This window comes from Ammospiza caudacuta, chromosome 9 (assembly GCF_027887145.1).
Source record: "Ammospiza caudacuta isolate bAmmCau1 chromosome 9, bAmmCau1.pri, whole genome shotgun sequence".
Lineage (NCBI taxonomy): Eukaryota > Metazoa > Chordata > Aves > Passeriformes > Passerellidae > Ammospiza > Ammospiza caudacuta.
Window position 1 is genome coordinate 39,120,996 of NC_080601.1, and position 12,781 is coordinate 39,133,776.

At 40.1% G+C, this 12,781-nt stretch overlaps 1 protein-coding gene across 6 annotated transcripts in view; it reads left to right on the top strand.

The window, feature by feature from the left end:
* Nucleotides 1–12,081, top strand: part of ALDH18A1 (aldehyde dehydrogenase 18 family member A1) — a 32,186-nt gene extending 20,105 nt beyond the window's left edge. For all 6 annotated transcript variants that reach the window (XM_058810229.1, XM_058810231.1, XM_058810228.1 and 3 more), the window contains exons 10-18: nt 1,365–1,438; nt 2,083–2,182; nt 3,247–3,467; nt 6,154–6,291; nt 6,401–6,596; nt 6,744–6,865; nt 9,150–9,336; nt 10,204–10,299; nt 11,273–12,081. In XM_058810229.1, coding sequence (XP_058666212.1) covers nt 1,365–1,438; nt 2,083–2,182; nt 3,247–3,467; nt 6,154–6,291; nt 6,401–6,596; nt 6,744–6,865; nt 9,150–9,336; nt 10,204–10,299; nt 11,273–11,454 — 1,316 coding nt within the window. In that variant the 3' untranslated portion in view covers nt 11,455–12,081. The remainder of the gene's footprint in view (nt 1–1,364; nt 1,439–2,082; nt 2,183–3,246; nt 3,468–6,153; nt 6,292–6,400; nt 6,597–6,743; nt 6,866–9,149; nt 9,337–10,203; nt 10,300–11,272) is intronic.
* Nucleotides 12,082–12,781: the final 700 nt, after the last annotated feature.

A 12,781-nucleotide genomic window follows, 5' to 3' on the forward strand; every position in this document is an offset into this window, starting at 1 on the left:
AGAGTTATCATCAAGTATCCATGATTTCACTCTGAGAATATGGATATAGAATGTGCTACTTAACTAAGGTAGTGTTTAGGTTTATTTTTTATCATTAATTTCTTTTATGACTCAGTCTTCTAGTATGGTAGGTAGGAGTGTTTTCCTGTCACTGCATTGCTGGAACTGTGTGATAAAATCAGACCAAAGATCCTTCACCTTAGCAGAATAGATACTGGGGTGGTACTTTTGACTTTCACTTTTAGCCAAGTGAATTTCTTTGTGTATAGGAATCCTTAATGGATTTCTTGTATAAATATGTCAGATCATCCTTTGAACGCACTTGGTGTCGTTATGCTCAAGTACCTTTTTGGTTAGCCTCACTATAATAAGCTGGTATCAGCAGTAAAGATTCTAATCTTGTGGTCCCGTTCTGAGTCACAAATATTGTAAGTAGCAAAAGTCTGTCCCTGTGGACTGTTGTGGTCTTTATTCCGGTCATCTCTTTGTCTTCTATCTTCCAAAAGCCACACTTTGGAAATTCAAGTAACTTTAAAAAGTCAAGTATATCTGCTTTCATACATAATTTTTCTCCAAGAATAATAAAAAATGCCATATTTTGTAATCACTTCAAGAAGCTGGGTTAAGATGTCTTAAATTAGTCCAATTATTCTCATGTCCACACGTTCTTTTCTTACACTTCCCTCTATACCTCTCTATAATTCCTACTCTGGCAGTTTCCACGGGACTCTTCTTAAATGGAAGTTGGGTTCAAGATACCTGATTTACAGGCTATTTCAAGAGAGTTGAAAATGGCAGATTTTTCACAAGCTACTTGAGAATTCTTTGCAGAAATGCAGCCTGAACACGGTGACTTGAAACAGAAGCACAATCTATTTTCCGCACCTTGCTTCTAAAATGCATACATGCAAAGGCAGGGAAAGCAATTTGTCTGTAAGCTGTTACTAGGGTTTTGGTTTCCATTATTGTTTGTGTGTTCCCATGCATACATTCCTCAGCTGGATACTTAAACTTATCAAAGTTTGCCTCTTTTCTTTCAGTAGCCTACTATGCCCTAGTGACTTAGGTATCCTGTTGTTCTTTTGGCCTTTATCGAGCCTTTTTGATCCATGCTGCACACTTGCTGTTACACAGAGACAGAATCTTTGTGATGATTGTTTATGTAGGGACCATAACAGTATTTTTGTGTCAGGTACAGACTTTTCTGTATTAGAATACAACATTTTTCTTGAATTTGTCTGTTAAAAGCTGTTTCATGCTCTAAATATGCTCTAATAAAGAATTGGAAGACAAATGGGCTAGCGCTCAATTCTGCCTGTGCTGTTACTTTGTCTGCATACAATATTTTTGGGGTTTTTTTGCAGGCCCTACTGTGGAACAGCAGGCTGAAATGGCTCGAGCTGGTGGCAGGACCTTGGCGGCTCTACAGCCTGAGCAGGTGACAGAACGATATGACCAAATTGTTAATAATGTGCATGTGTGGCAAGTTTTACAACATAGGCTTATAACATAAATGAACCTCTTGGGACAAGAATCTGTTATTTCTGTGTCATATTCATTGTTTGTATTGTAGCCTGCTTAAAGATGATAAAAGCAAAGATCATGTTCCTTGGGGTTGTGAAGTAATATGAGCTTTCATGTGGGGTTTTTAAAAATTTTGATAGCATCAAGTAACAAACAGAAGTGAATTGTGATTCAAGCTGCTGAAGAATTGGCTGGAATAACTTGCTCCATTCACACCTGAGTTTAGCATACAACATGTATACAAAAGTGGAGCTGTAGACAATTAATACTCTGCAGCTAGGTGAGTATGATGTGGTACAAGGTAGTCTTAAAGGGAGAACATGTGAGTTTGGTGAAGAAGACTGGGAAAGGAAAGCAAGATAATAAAGAGCAAGGTAAAGGCTGAAGCAGTGTTTGGTCTTCTTTTTCAGTGTGATGCTGGAAAAATCAGCTGCCCAAGTATGAGGAAGGTTAAGATAGTGAGAGGATGTGGTCAGCATAAATGGACTATAGGAACTAGGTGTCAAACAGCATGGACTTTGAGTAAGGAGTCAGTTTAGAAAATGTTTTCTCTTTCAGAGAGCAGAGATTATTTATCGTCTTGCTGACTTACTAACGGACCAGAGGGAAGAAATTCTCTTGGCAAACAAGAAGGACTTAGAGGAGGCTGAAAATAAAGGTATTGCTTCAAGCCTTCCATAGTAATACTGTCATCTTGGACCTCTCTAGGCTTCAAGACAAATGAGCAGAACTAGAATCTTCTGTCACCTGGGATTGGGCAGTATTGCTGACACAGATTATTGAACCCAGGACTTTGAGAACTTGGCAGTGTAAACAGCCGCAGCCTCCTTCATTCGTAAAACAGATGCCTTCATCAGAGAAGATACTGAGGCAGTGTAAAACACCAAGTAGTGTATTTTAAAAATTTTTTTTAAAAATGGAACAAATATCTCTGTAACTGTCATGAACAAAGTGAGTATCTTCTGGGCTGGTTAATGTGATGTTTGGTTCCTGAAGGGAAGGCTATCATCTCTACACTTAAATTGATGCTTGCCAAAGCATCAGTTGTCCCCTTCTGATTGAAGAAGGTTCTCTTTAGGCGCCTCAGATGAAACCCCCTCTTCTGTGTTAGTCTGATACATTCATTGAGAAGCTGGGATTGAGATGCGTACTTGGTGGCATAACAAGTATATGAAAAGGACACATCATGAATTCCACTATGTGGAAGGCACCACTGACCAGAGTATTTGAGGGGACATTTGCTGGGTTAACTTACTGTTTGAATGTGTTCAGACTAGAAAATTCAAGTTGTTCTTGCCCAGTCTGCACAGAAATGCTATGTGTCTGTGCTTTGATGTTTCTGTTTGTAAAACAGAAGGATGCAATTACTGCCTAGACCTTCCAGAAATACTGCAAGGGTAGAAGTTTGTAGGAAATTCAGTCATGCATTCAGTACATGAAATAGGACAAACCTTATCTTTCTGGATGTTGGTAGTTTGTGTGGTTGCTTCATGTACCAAGCACTTAAACCTCATTAATTGAAAATGTGGTGTGTGAGGTAGTCATCCTATTTGAGGGGTTTTATTGTGACTACTAGACTTGCTGCTATGCGTTTTTAATCTCAGGTAGATTACTTGCTAGGGTGTGGGAAATATTTCCTTAGGTTCAGCACTCATTTAAGTAATTTCTGCTTGAGCCTAGGAAGACCAGTCTATCTTCAGCACAACTTTTTCTTTCTTTTAGGAAGATTAGCCCTCCCTTTGTTGAAACGCCTAAGTCTGTCTACTTCAAAGCTAAACAGCTTGGCTATTGGTCTGCGTCAGATTGCAGCATCCTCGCAGGACAGTGTCGGCCGTGTAATTCGACGAACTCGAATAGCAAAAGACCTGGATTTGGAGCAGGTTACAGTGCCAATTGGTGTCCTTCTCGTCATCTTCGAATCTCGTCCTGACTGTCTTCCACAGGTTTGTAAGCTAGGTAGATTACATTGTTGAGTATTGCTTTTGGCAAGCAAACAAGAGACTACAAAAAGTATTGTTTCAAAGGACTCTTGCTTGGATTCTTCTACAATTGATTTTTTTGGCATCACTGTTTTTTATGTAGAGGTGTTTTCAGGACTTGCTTCTGCAGTGTTCAGTTAATCATTTGTCTTATACCAGGAATAAGGCAGTTATGTTAAGGGCAAATGCTTTCCTCTGCAGCACTGTGTGGAAGTGTTGCGATAAGTAAGTCCTGTTAAAAATGCATGAAAATACGGGTGCTTAACTAATGTTGCAGAGGCAACCTTGGTCTTACTTTCTAACTCCCAACTACTTTACTGAGCAACTGAAGTAGATTTTAAAATGAAAACAAACAAACAAAAAAAAACCCAATTAGCAACATTTCTTCCTACAATTAACATTAGGTATCTAGGAAGCTTGATTGAGGAGTTTTCTAATGAGCAGGTGTTTGAGTAGAAAATGATGGGTACAGCCACTTTGAGGATGTGAGGCTCAATGAGTGGACAGCTTCGTACTTCATGCCAGATTTTTGTGAATAGTCCCTGCTTACAGTGAAAAGGAGTATGCGGTAAGAAAAGTTCCTATGAAACAAAAAGGCACTAGTCTTCCTTGACTACCAGCACTGTTACAAATAACCAGTATGTTACCTTGTTGAACATACTGGAACATTTGTGTCTGTCTTCCTGGGCTTCAGCCCAGGTCTCCTGCCTTGCATAGGTGATGCCTTCCTCTTTCTCTTTGTTGTATCTTAAAACTTACACTAGACTGACTGCTGCTGGCTTCCCTGCCCTGCCCTCCCTTCCCCTGCTTTGTTTTACAGACTTGGGATAGCTTGTCTTGGTAGTTGCTTTGCTTCTTGCTAACCTCCTGTCCTCATACTCACATTAGGCTTCCTGATGCAACTTCAGAGGATAATCTTTGATAACTCTGCATTTGAATTGCATGATTTTTGTCCCATCCTGTATCTGATAGTAGGAGGGTCTCTGATTGAGAGGAGCAGTCTCTCCTCTTAGTCTACTACTGCATCTCATGCTTGTTTGGGTTAAGATTTAATAAGCTTCAAGTGAACATATACAAACAGCATGTTTGCCTCTAAAACTTACAGGGTGAAATTGCAAGCATCCCTCAGAGACTGTATTGCATAGATTCCACCAAATCCAGTTGTTGTTCTGAAGTGTAATCATGTTCTACTAGTCTTTGAGACTGAACCATTTTGAAACCCCCTTACCTGGTGTTCTACTTTTAATCACAAAAATTTTTGTGTCTTAATTCTTGGTATTTTTTTCTTTTCATTTTTTCAAACCAGGTCAAAACCTTTATTTTAATCTTATGCCTCTTTACTTAAATAAGCTTATTTGTTTAGTTTCCTTTTGTGATAGTGATCTGGAGGGCCAGATAGAAGGTACTTTTGAAATACAATCAGATGGCTTTTTGATGTCTAATTATATAAGTTAAAAAGACGCATGATGGTTATGTAAGGCAGACTTCCCAGACGGTTACACTTCAGTGTGTTTTTCTAATGTGTTTCTTGTTTTCAATATTCTTTTCAAATGAGGTAGATTATCAAGCATTTTGATTATTATTACCTATTTGATACTAGAAGGGGAAAGATGTATCTGGCTGGTTATTTTATGAATCAGGATCTGAAGTGTGCCACCAAGCTAACTTCTTATTAGATGAGAGCCTGGCTAATTTTGACATCAGCATCTCAACAATATACAATAGATACTTTAATGAGTGTATGTTTGGTGAATATATATATACAGGTGATGATAATGATACATACAGGTGATGATAATGATACTTTCCCAGAAGACAGTAATACAGCAAAATAACTTAAAATACTGAGTTTGTTTATTCTAAAGAGAATAAACTCACCTCTGGAGAGGAGGTGATTTTGTTTTCCAAAGGAGTGCATACTTTTAAACTTTTTTTAAGTAGGTGGACAAATTGTGAGGCCATAGTAAAGTTGGAATGAGGAATACAAAAAAGAATACAAAAGTAAAATAAGTTTTGAAAAGAGCTTTTTGCATGGGATGTACTCCAAGGTGGAAAGGAGCAAAACCCTCTTGCGTCGCTGGACTTAAATGGGTGAAATCTAACACCTTCAACAGGAGGACAGCAATATCTGTCGGTTTCTTCTGGTGATAAACATGGAAGCAAAGATGATGCTGGGCCTATTGTCTCAATTTTTTTATTATTTTTGCTTAGAGCAAGTGTTGTCTGCTTATGACTCCTGTTTTAGACAGCATGATGAAAATGTTTTTCCTGTTCATAGGAAGAGCTTATTTACCACTCTCTGCTGGAATGGTTAGAGACAAGAGTTCTTGCAGCTAAAGTTATTCTCCTTGGGGTAATTGCCCACACAGCCGTGCAATTCATATGAAGCCCTATGTCCGCAGTTTCTTCTGACTTGTTCACTGTAGTCTCTCCATCGCAATAGCACCCTGAAAACTCAAGTTTGTTCTTGAAATTAGCGTATTTAATTTCTGGAGTTAAATGTGCTGCCATGAAAGGAAAACTAGATTAATATTTAATAAATCAACTGAACAAAAAAACATGGTTTTATTTTGTAGGTGTTATTCTGACAAAAGAACCCCAATACATTTGAAGTTGGGGTTTTTTTCCCAATAATAAACTCCTTTGACAGGTGTCTGCTTTGGCCATAGCCAGTGGAAATGGTTTACTACTTAAAGGAGGGAAAGAGGCAGCACATAGCAATCAAATCCTTCATCATCTGACACAAGAAGCACTCTCTATTCATGGAGTCAGAGATGCAGTGCAACTGGTAAGTGCCTAGAGTTAAATCAGTTATTTGTTTGCTATGGTTTGTATAAAAAGTGTGGGCAAAACCTGAGAGGTAAAACTGTAAGCTCTTTGTATTGCAACTCCTACAGGTGAACACAAGAGAGGAAGTAGAAGATCTCTGCCGTTTGGATAAGCTGATAGATCTCATCATTCCACGTGGTTCATCACAGCTAGTCAGAAATATCCAGAAAGCAGCTAAGGGAATCCCAGTGATGGGTCACAGTGAAGGGATCTGTCATGTGTATGTTGACACGGATGCCAGTGTTGAGAAGGTCACACGAATAAGTAAGCTATGGGAGGGTGACTTGAATCTCATGGGTGTAATTGAACTTTGGAGTATGCAATGTAGTTATGGTAATTTATAATTTATATACTATCCAAAAATCTTTGTTGTAAATGCTATGTAACTAATGATGTACTCTTAAACCTCAGTCAGAGACTCAAAGTGTGAATATCCTGCTGCCTGTAATGCTCTGGAAACTCTCTTAATTCATCGAGACTTGCTGAGAACCCCGTTGTTTGATCAGATCATAGACATGTTGAGAGTAGAACAGGTTAGTCACTCATATCTGTGTTTTGTTTTGTGTTTTTTTGTCTGTTTGTTTTCTAAAACTTTAGAAGCATTTGGTCTGGCTATTGTAGCCCTGTTTCCATGGCACAACATTTTAGTTACCCACGTGTCTTTGTTCATGTCAATGAACTTTGGTTCTCCAGACAGCATCAAGTGTTTCTGTAGAAATGATCTGAAAGTAGCTTATTCAGTACAGCTGCAGGTGATTACTGGGATACCTTTGTTATATACTTCCTTGTATATAGCAAAAGTAATCTTCTGCCATAAAAGCATAAACATGCTCTACCTTTTCAAATTTAGTCAGATGCAAAGCCTTGTCTTCCTGAATCTATTAATTTAGCTTCTTACCCAAGTGAATTCCCTTCTGTTTTCATCCTTTCTGAATTTACTTAATACGTGTGTTTTTTTTAAATTTTCCTCTTGGATGCCCTTTGTTTCCAGCCATTTTCCCTCCTGGTATGTCAAAAGATATCAAAAGGTCAGCATACTAATTAGTTGTCTAGACACAAGCAATGTTTTTTCACTAATGATAGCAGAGATGCATCAGGAAGAAGTATCCATGAAGTAGTATGAATTGCACATAAATCAAGGGTTTTCAAACAGTACTGTATATCTGACAAATACAGTGCACAGGCAGTGATTAATGGAGGATAGAGAAGTCATATGTTTTGATGCTGTTAAAAGGGTTATACTAAAAGAAGCTGGTAAGTAGTCAAGGAGCAAATTCTCAATGTTTGGGGCTCTTTAATGTCTAGATGAGTTGTTTCTTGGGAAGGGTAGAATGCAAGGTAGATGTTTGTATTTTGGATGGGAGGAATATGTGTACCAGTGCATTTCCACCACCAACCCTAACCGATCTCCTTATACAGTGGGGAAGATATTACCTCTGTCTAATCTAACCTGACAACAAGAAATATGCAAATATTGGGCAGGATTATGCAATTAAAGTAATTCATAATTGCACAAAAAAATGCTGGTTTACAGATATTGTCTTAAAAGCCTTCATGTTTAGTAGACTTATGCCTTATTTCCCATTTATGCTTCTCTTGTTAAAATTTCCTGTTTGAATGGAAATTCATCTGCATGGAATTTCTGTGCTGTATCTGTTCTAAATTATCTCTCATTGTCTAGGTGTTTTGGCAGAGGTTGATAATGTGTTAAAATTTTCTTTATAACAAATGAAAAATATCTGTGTGAGGTTTTTTGGTTTTGGACCCAGTAACTCCTTTGTGTCTTAGATGTGCTTCAGAGATGGCTGGTATCAATTAATAAAGTAAAAGGACAAAAGTAATTCAAGATCTTAAGATTTCTGTAGGTGCAAACTTGGAAGCATTCCTTTCGTTATTCTCTGCATTGCAGTCGCTGTCTTAAAACAAAGGCTGGTATTTTAGCTGTTTTCCTAGCAGTGCTGTACTGGCCTTTTCTGCCTGGTGACTGAGTGATGCAATTGCTTTAAGTAATTTCAAATGAGTCCTGATTAGAGTTTGTCATGGTAGGTAGCCAACCTAGCATGTAATTTGTTGTACCTCGTAACTAATTCACCTATGTGCCAAGTTTCCCAAAGTGTAGGTGTATTTCTCTTACACTGCATGCATGTTGTGGATTAATTGCACTCAGTGACTAAGCATCATCCAGCTGCCTGCTTGCTCTCCCCTGCTCCAAGTGGGACAGGAGGAGAAAATTAGAACAAAACCAAGGAAGCTTGTAGGTTGAAAGATAGCTTAATAAGTGAAGGAAAGAGGAAGAAGAAAGGGGACAAAGAGGAGGAAATAACCCAACAAAAAAGTAAACCCTGAAACAAAACTAAAAACCCACCAGCAATACCCACAAGGCAAAGCTAATTACTTGCTGTCTGCCACTAAAAAACAATGCCCATCCAGTCTCTTGGGCAATGCCTACCTTCTTCAAAAACCCCCTCCCCTCAGTTTGTATTGCAGTACATGACATTATACAGCATGGAACACCCCTTTGGTCAGTTCTGGTCAGCTCTTGGCTGTATCCCCTCCCAAATTCCCGCACACTCCCAGTCTTCACACCAGGGGCACAGAGTTGGAACAGGGAGGAAGAGAGAACCTTGATGTTGTGCAAGCCCTGTTCAGCAACAGCCAAAACATCGGTGTGTTTTTAACACTGGTTTAGTCAGAAGTCCAAAACAAAACACCACAGGGACTGCTATCCATCCCATATTGAGTACAAGAAGCTACACTTTCACCTGAAAGGCTCTGGTTTGGTCAGTAGCCACAAACAAAATGCTTCTGGTGTTGCAGGTGAAGATTCATGCTGGCCCGAAGTTTGCATCTTACTTGACATTCAGTCCTTCAGAAGTGAAATCTCTGCGCATAGAATATGGGGACCTGGAGTGCTGCATTGAGGTGGTGGACAGCGTTCAAGAGGCTGTTGAACATATCCACAAGTATGGAAGTTCCCATACGGATGTTATTATCACAGAGAATGGTTAGTGACCTGGCTCCTTCTTTAAGCTGCTGTTTTGGTTTGATTGCTAATTCCTGGTGTTAGTGGAACTAACTACATACATTGTAGTAGTTCGTCTCTTGGGTCTGTGCCAGTTCAAAACCTTACTAGAGCTGTGCCAAGACAAAGGTTGACTCTCCAACCAAACCGAGCCCAGAACTTCTGTGAATCAGCTGCTGTTAAGGTCATGTTGATCTGTGGCTGGCCAGTGTGAGTCAAGTAGGCTTATGTTTCTATACTTCTTGCTGAGCTTAAATGCTTGTCACTAAAAGGCATGCATTCGATACCATAACTACTGCCACAGGACCTGGTGAGCTAGTGATTTATATTGGAAATAGAGTTGCTCTTGAATGTCTGTCTTGTTGCTAAGGGCTACTGACCTCCAAGTTACTTATGTGTGGCATTTCTGCTTAGTAGTTCTCAAATAGTACTCGCAATAGCAATTGAGTTTAGGATTTCTCAGTATTTGGAACAATTCCATGTTTGAGACTATGGAGAGCTGACTGTAGCTTAACTGTCTCAGAATGCTGTTCGGGGCAGCTGTTCTTTCTCCTTGGTCATGCAACTAAACCTCTCTTTAACTAAACTGGAGTTAGAATTAGACATCTTTTTGCTTGCTTCTAATCTTTGTGAGCTTATTCTAAGACTTACAATTGTGTCTAATTGATAACTGTACTGGGAGGAAGGTAAAAATGAGCGTGGCTTAGCCCAGGCTGTTTAAGTACTGTCTGATAAGGTCACACGTGAAAGTTGTATTGTTATGTATGTTCACTGTTTTATGCAGTGTTTATTGGCATACACGATCATTCTATATGTAATGGATTTAATTTTTCTCTGCCTCTTTTCCAGAGAAAACAGCAGAGTTCTTCCTCCAGCATGTGGACAGCGCTTGTGTTTTCTGGAATGCCAGTACCCGATTCTCTGATGGCTATAGGTTTGGACTTGGTAAGAGGGGAGATATTGTAGGGTTGTGACTGCAGAATTTTGTGGTGTGTCAACAATGTGACAGTATGACTCTTGAAAGATAGGATTAGTCTCTTATCTTACTGTCTAATAAAAGGTTTTCAGGAAAGGTACTGTACAAAACGTTGAAGCCTAGAAATTTCATCCACACAAAGATATTTTGGATCCTTTGAAGCTCTATTCAATTGCAATAAAGTATGCTGCATGCGTATAGTGATAGAACAATTCAATACAGGCTGTGAAACTGCTGAACAGCTTTCCTTTTGTTTCTCCTTCTAATGATGCTGTAAAGAATGCTGTGCTTCAGTCCTGCTGGGCAGATTGAGGTGCTGTCCAGTGTGTGAGTCCTGCTGTGTTAAGGAATGAAGGGTAGGAACTAAACTGAGTATCAACTGATTAAATAACCACGTGCAGCTTCTGTGAATTGCAGAAGATAAAGGAAACATTCCTTGAAGAAGTAGAAAATCAGAAGTCTCTACTACACGCTATTACTGTGTTAGCTGGAACAGTGTTCCATTTGACTGAAAAGTTCCAGTTAAGGTCTTCCAATATCTCCTCAATGTGATAAAAAAGGACGCAAGATCATAATCCTTACTAGTTTAGCTTTTTGTCTTGTTTGAAGGATTATGCCTTAGATCAGTGTAAGAGCAATGTAGGAGATACCTCTCTCTCTCTGTTGCATCTTTCTTTCTGAAAGTAACTGTAGTAGCCAGAAGAATAAGCATTACAATTTATAATTGCATTAATTGCAATTTATAGTAGCATTATAATTTATAGTTAATCTCCTCAAGCTTCTCTGTTGGGGAAATGGAACTGGTATTTGGAGAGGAGCAGAGAGAAAATGGCAGTTCCCTGAAAGGCAGGCAGATTTTTCTACTTTGAGGTACAAAAACATTTAGTATGAAGTGGACATCGTCAGAGGATTAACTACCTTTATTTTGGGTGTTTCCTGCAGGTGCTGAAGTGGGAATTAGTACTTCGCGTATCCATGCACGTGGACCAGTGGGAATTGAAGGACTCTTAACAACGAAGTGGTTGCTGAGGGGGGACAATCATGTTGTTTCTGACTTCTCAGAGCATGGGAGCATGAAGTATCTTCATGAAAGCCTCCCTCTCCCTCAGAGAAATGCCAACTGAAAACACTGGGGAGAAAACACAGGATATAATTATTTCCTGAAGTTATTCAGGCTTCAGGATAATCTCTGACGGTGAAGGAGTTTGTTTTTCATCGTCAGAAGCATTGTCCTTGGTCATTTTGCAGTGCAATGAATACAAAATTATCCCATCAATGAGAATTCTCTCCCTCCCACCCCTTTCACTTTCTTTAGACAGTATCTACAAACTGACCTCACTTCTCCCAAAGACAGATTTTTTAAATCATATAGGTAACATAAGGGTTTCAGTATCAACTACATTCCTTTTTTATCACAGTGCTCTCTGTAGCAAATATGTTTGGTGGTGGAGCTTAATTTTTTTTTCTGAGTTTTGTTTTATTCAAGTATCTGTTCTGGAGAACAGACTCAGTAGTTTTGGTTTTGAGGGTTTTTTTCTTCAGTCTTAGAATCATGGCCTCTCTTGAGGGCCGGAAAGCTTTATGCTTAATTTCTTTGTATTTGATCAGTCTTGAGATAGGGGGACAGATGTTCCAAATGTATAGTAAACTTTTGACCAAAAAACCTTTTATATCTAATTCTTTGTATTGTTGGCTATTGTAGATAAAAAACATCATTGTATGCTACATTAATTTTGTTACTTATTTGTATCAAAGGTTTATTTTTCTTCAGTTTATATAAACAGCATTTTGATCATGGCTTGACCAGAATGAAGCTCTCCCCTTGCATGAACACTTGTGATGGTGCCCTGCAGCCCGGCCACACGGCTGGCAGCCAGAGCTCCCCTATGGCTGCAGGACATCCCGCTCTCACCTGGGGGGTCCCGGGGTGCTCCTGCCCCACCAGGGCGCTGTTCCTTTCCTGCCAGCTGCCCTCAGCTGCTGTCCTGGCATGGCTGGTGGACGCACCGTGCTTGGGATCTGGTGCTGCTGCACCCCTTTCTCCAGTCACAGGGGCGTCACGATAGGGCGCAGGGTGCATCTCCTCTCTGAGCAGATGCCGTAGGCTGCTGGACATGGGTGAGGCAAGTGAGATGCCTCGGTAGGTGTGGATGGCACTTGTTCGCTGAAGGTGGCACGGCAGGAGAGGTCAGATTGGCATCGGAGGGTTGCAATGCAGAGGCCCACGATGGGGGTTTTGCCTGGTCATGAGGGCCGTGGTGCTGTCATGACCACGGTCAGTGTGTGCAGTCAGCCCCCGGTGCACGGACACCCAGCAGTGGGTGGGCCCCAGAGCAGGGCAGTGGTACTGAGGCTCCCCTGCCTGGGCTTGCTGGTGAGTAGCAAGGAAAATGGCTTAAGAACCCCATTCCTCTGAAGTGAAGGTGAGGGAAGGTTGCTGAGGGGGGGTGA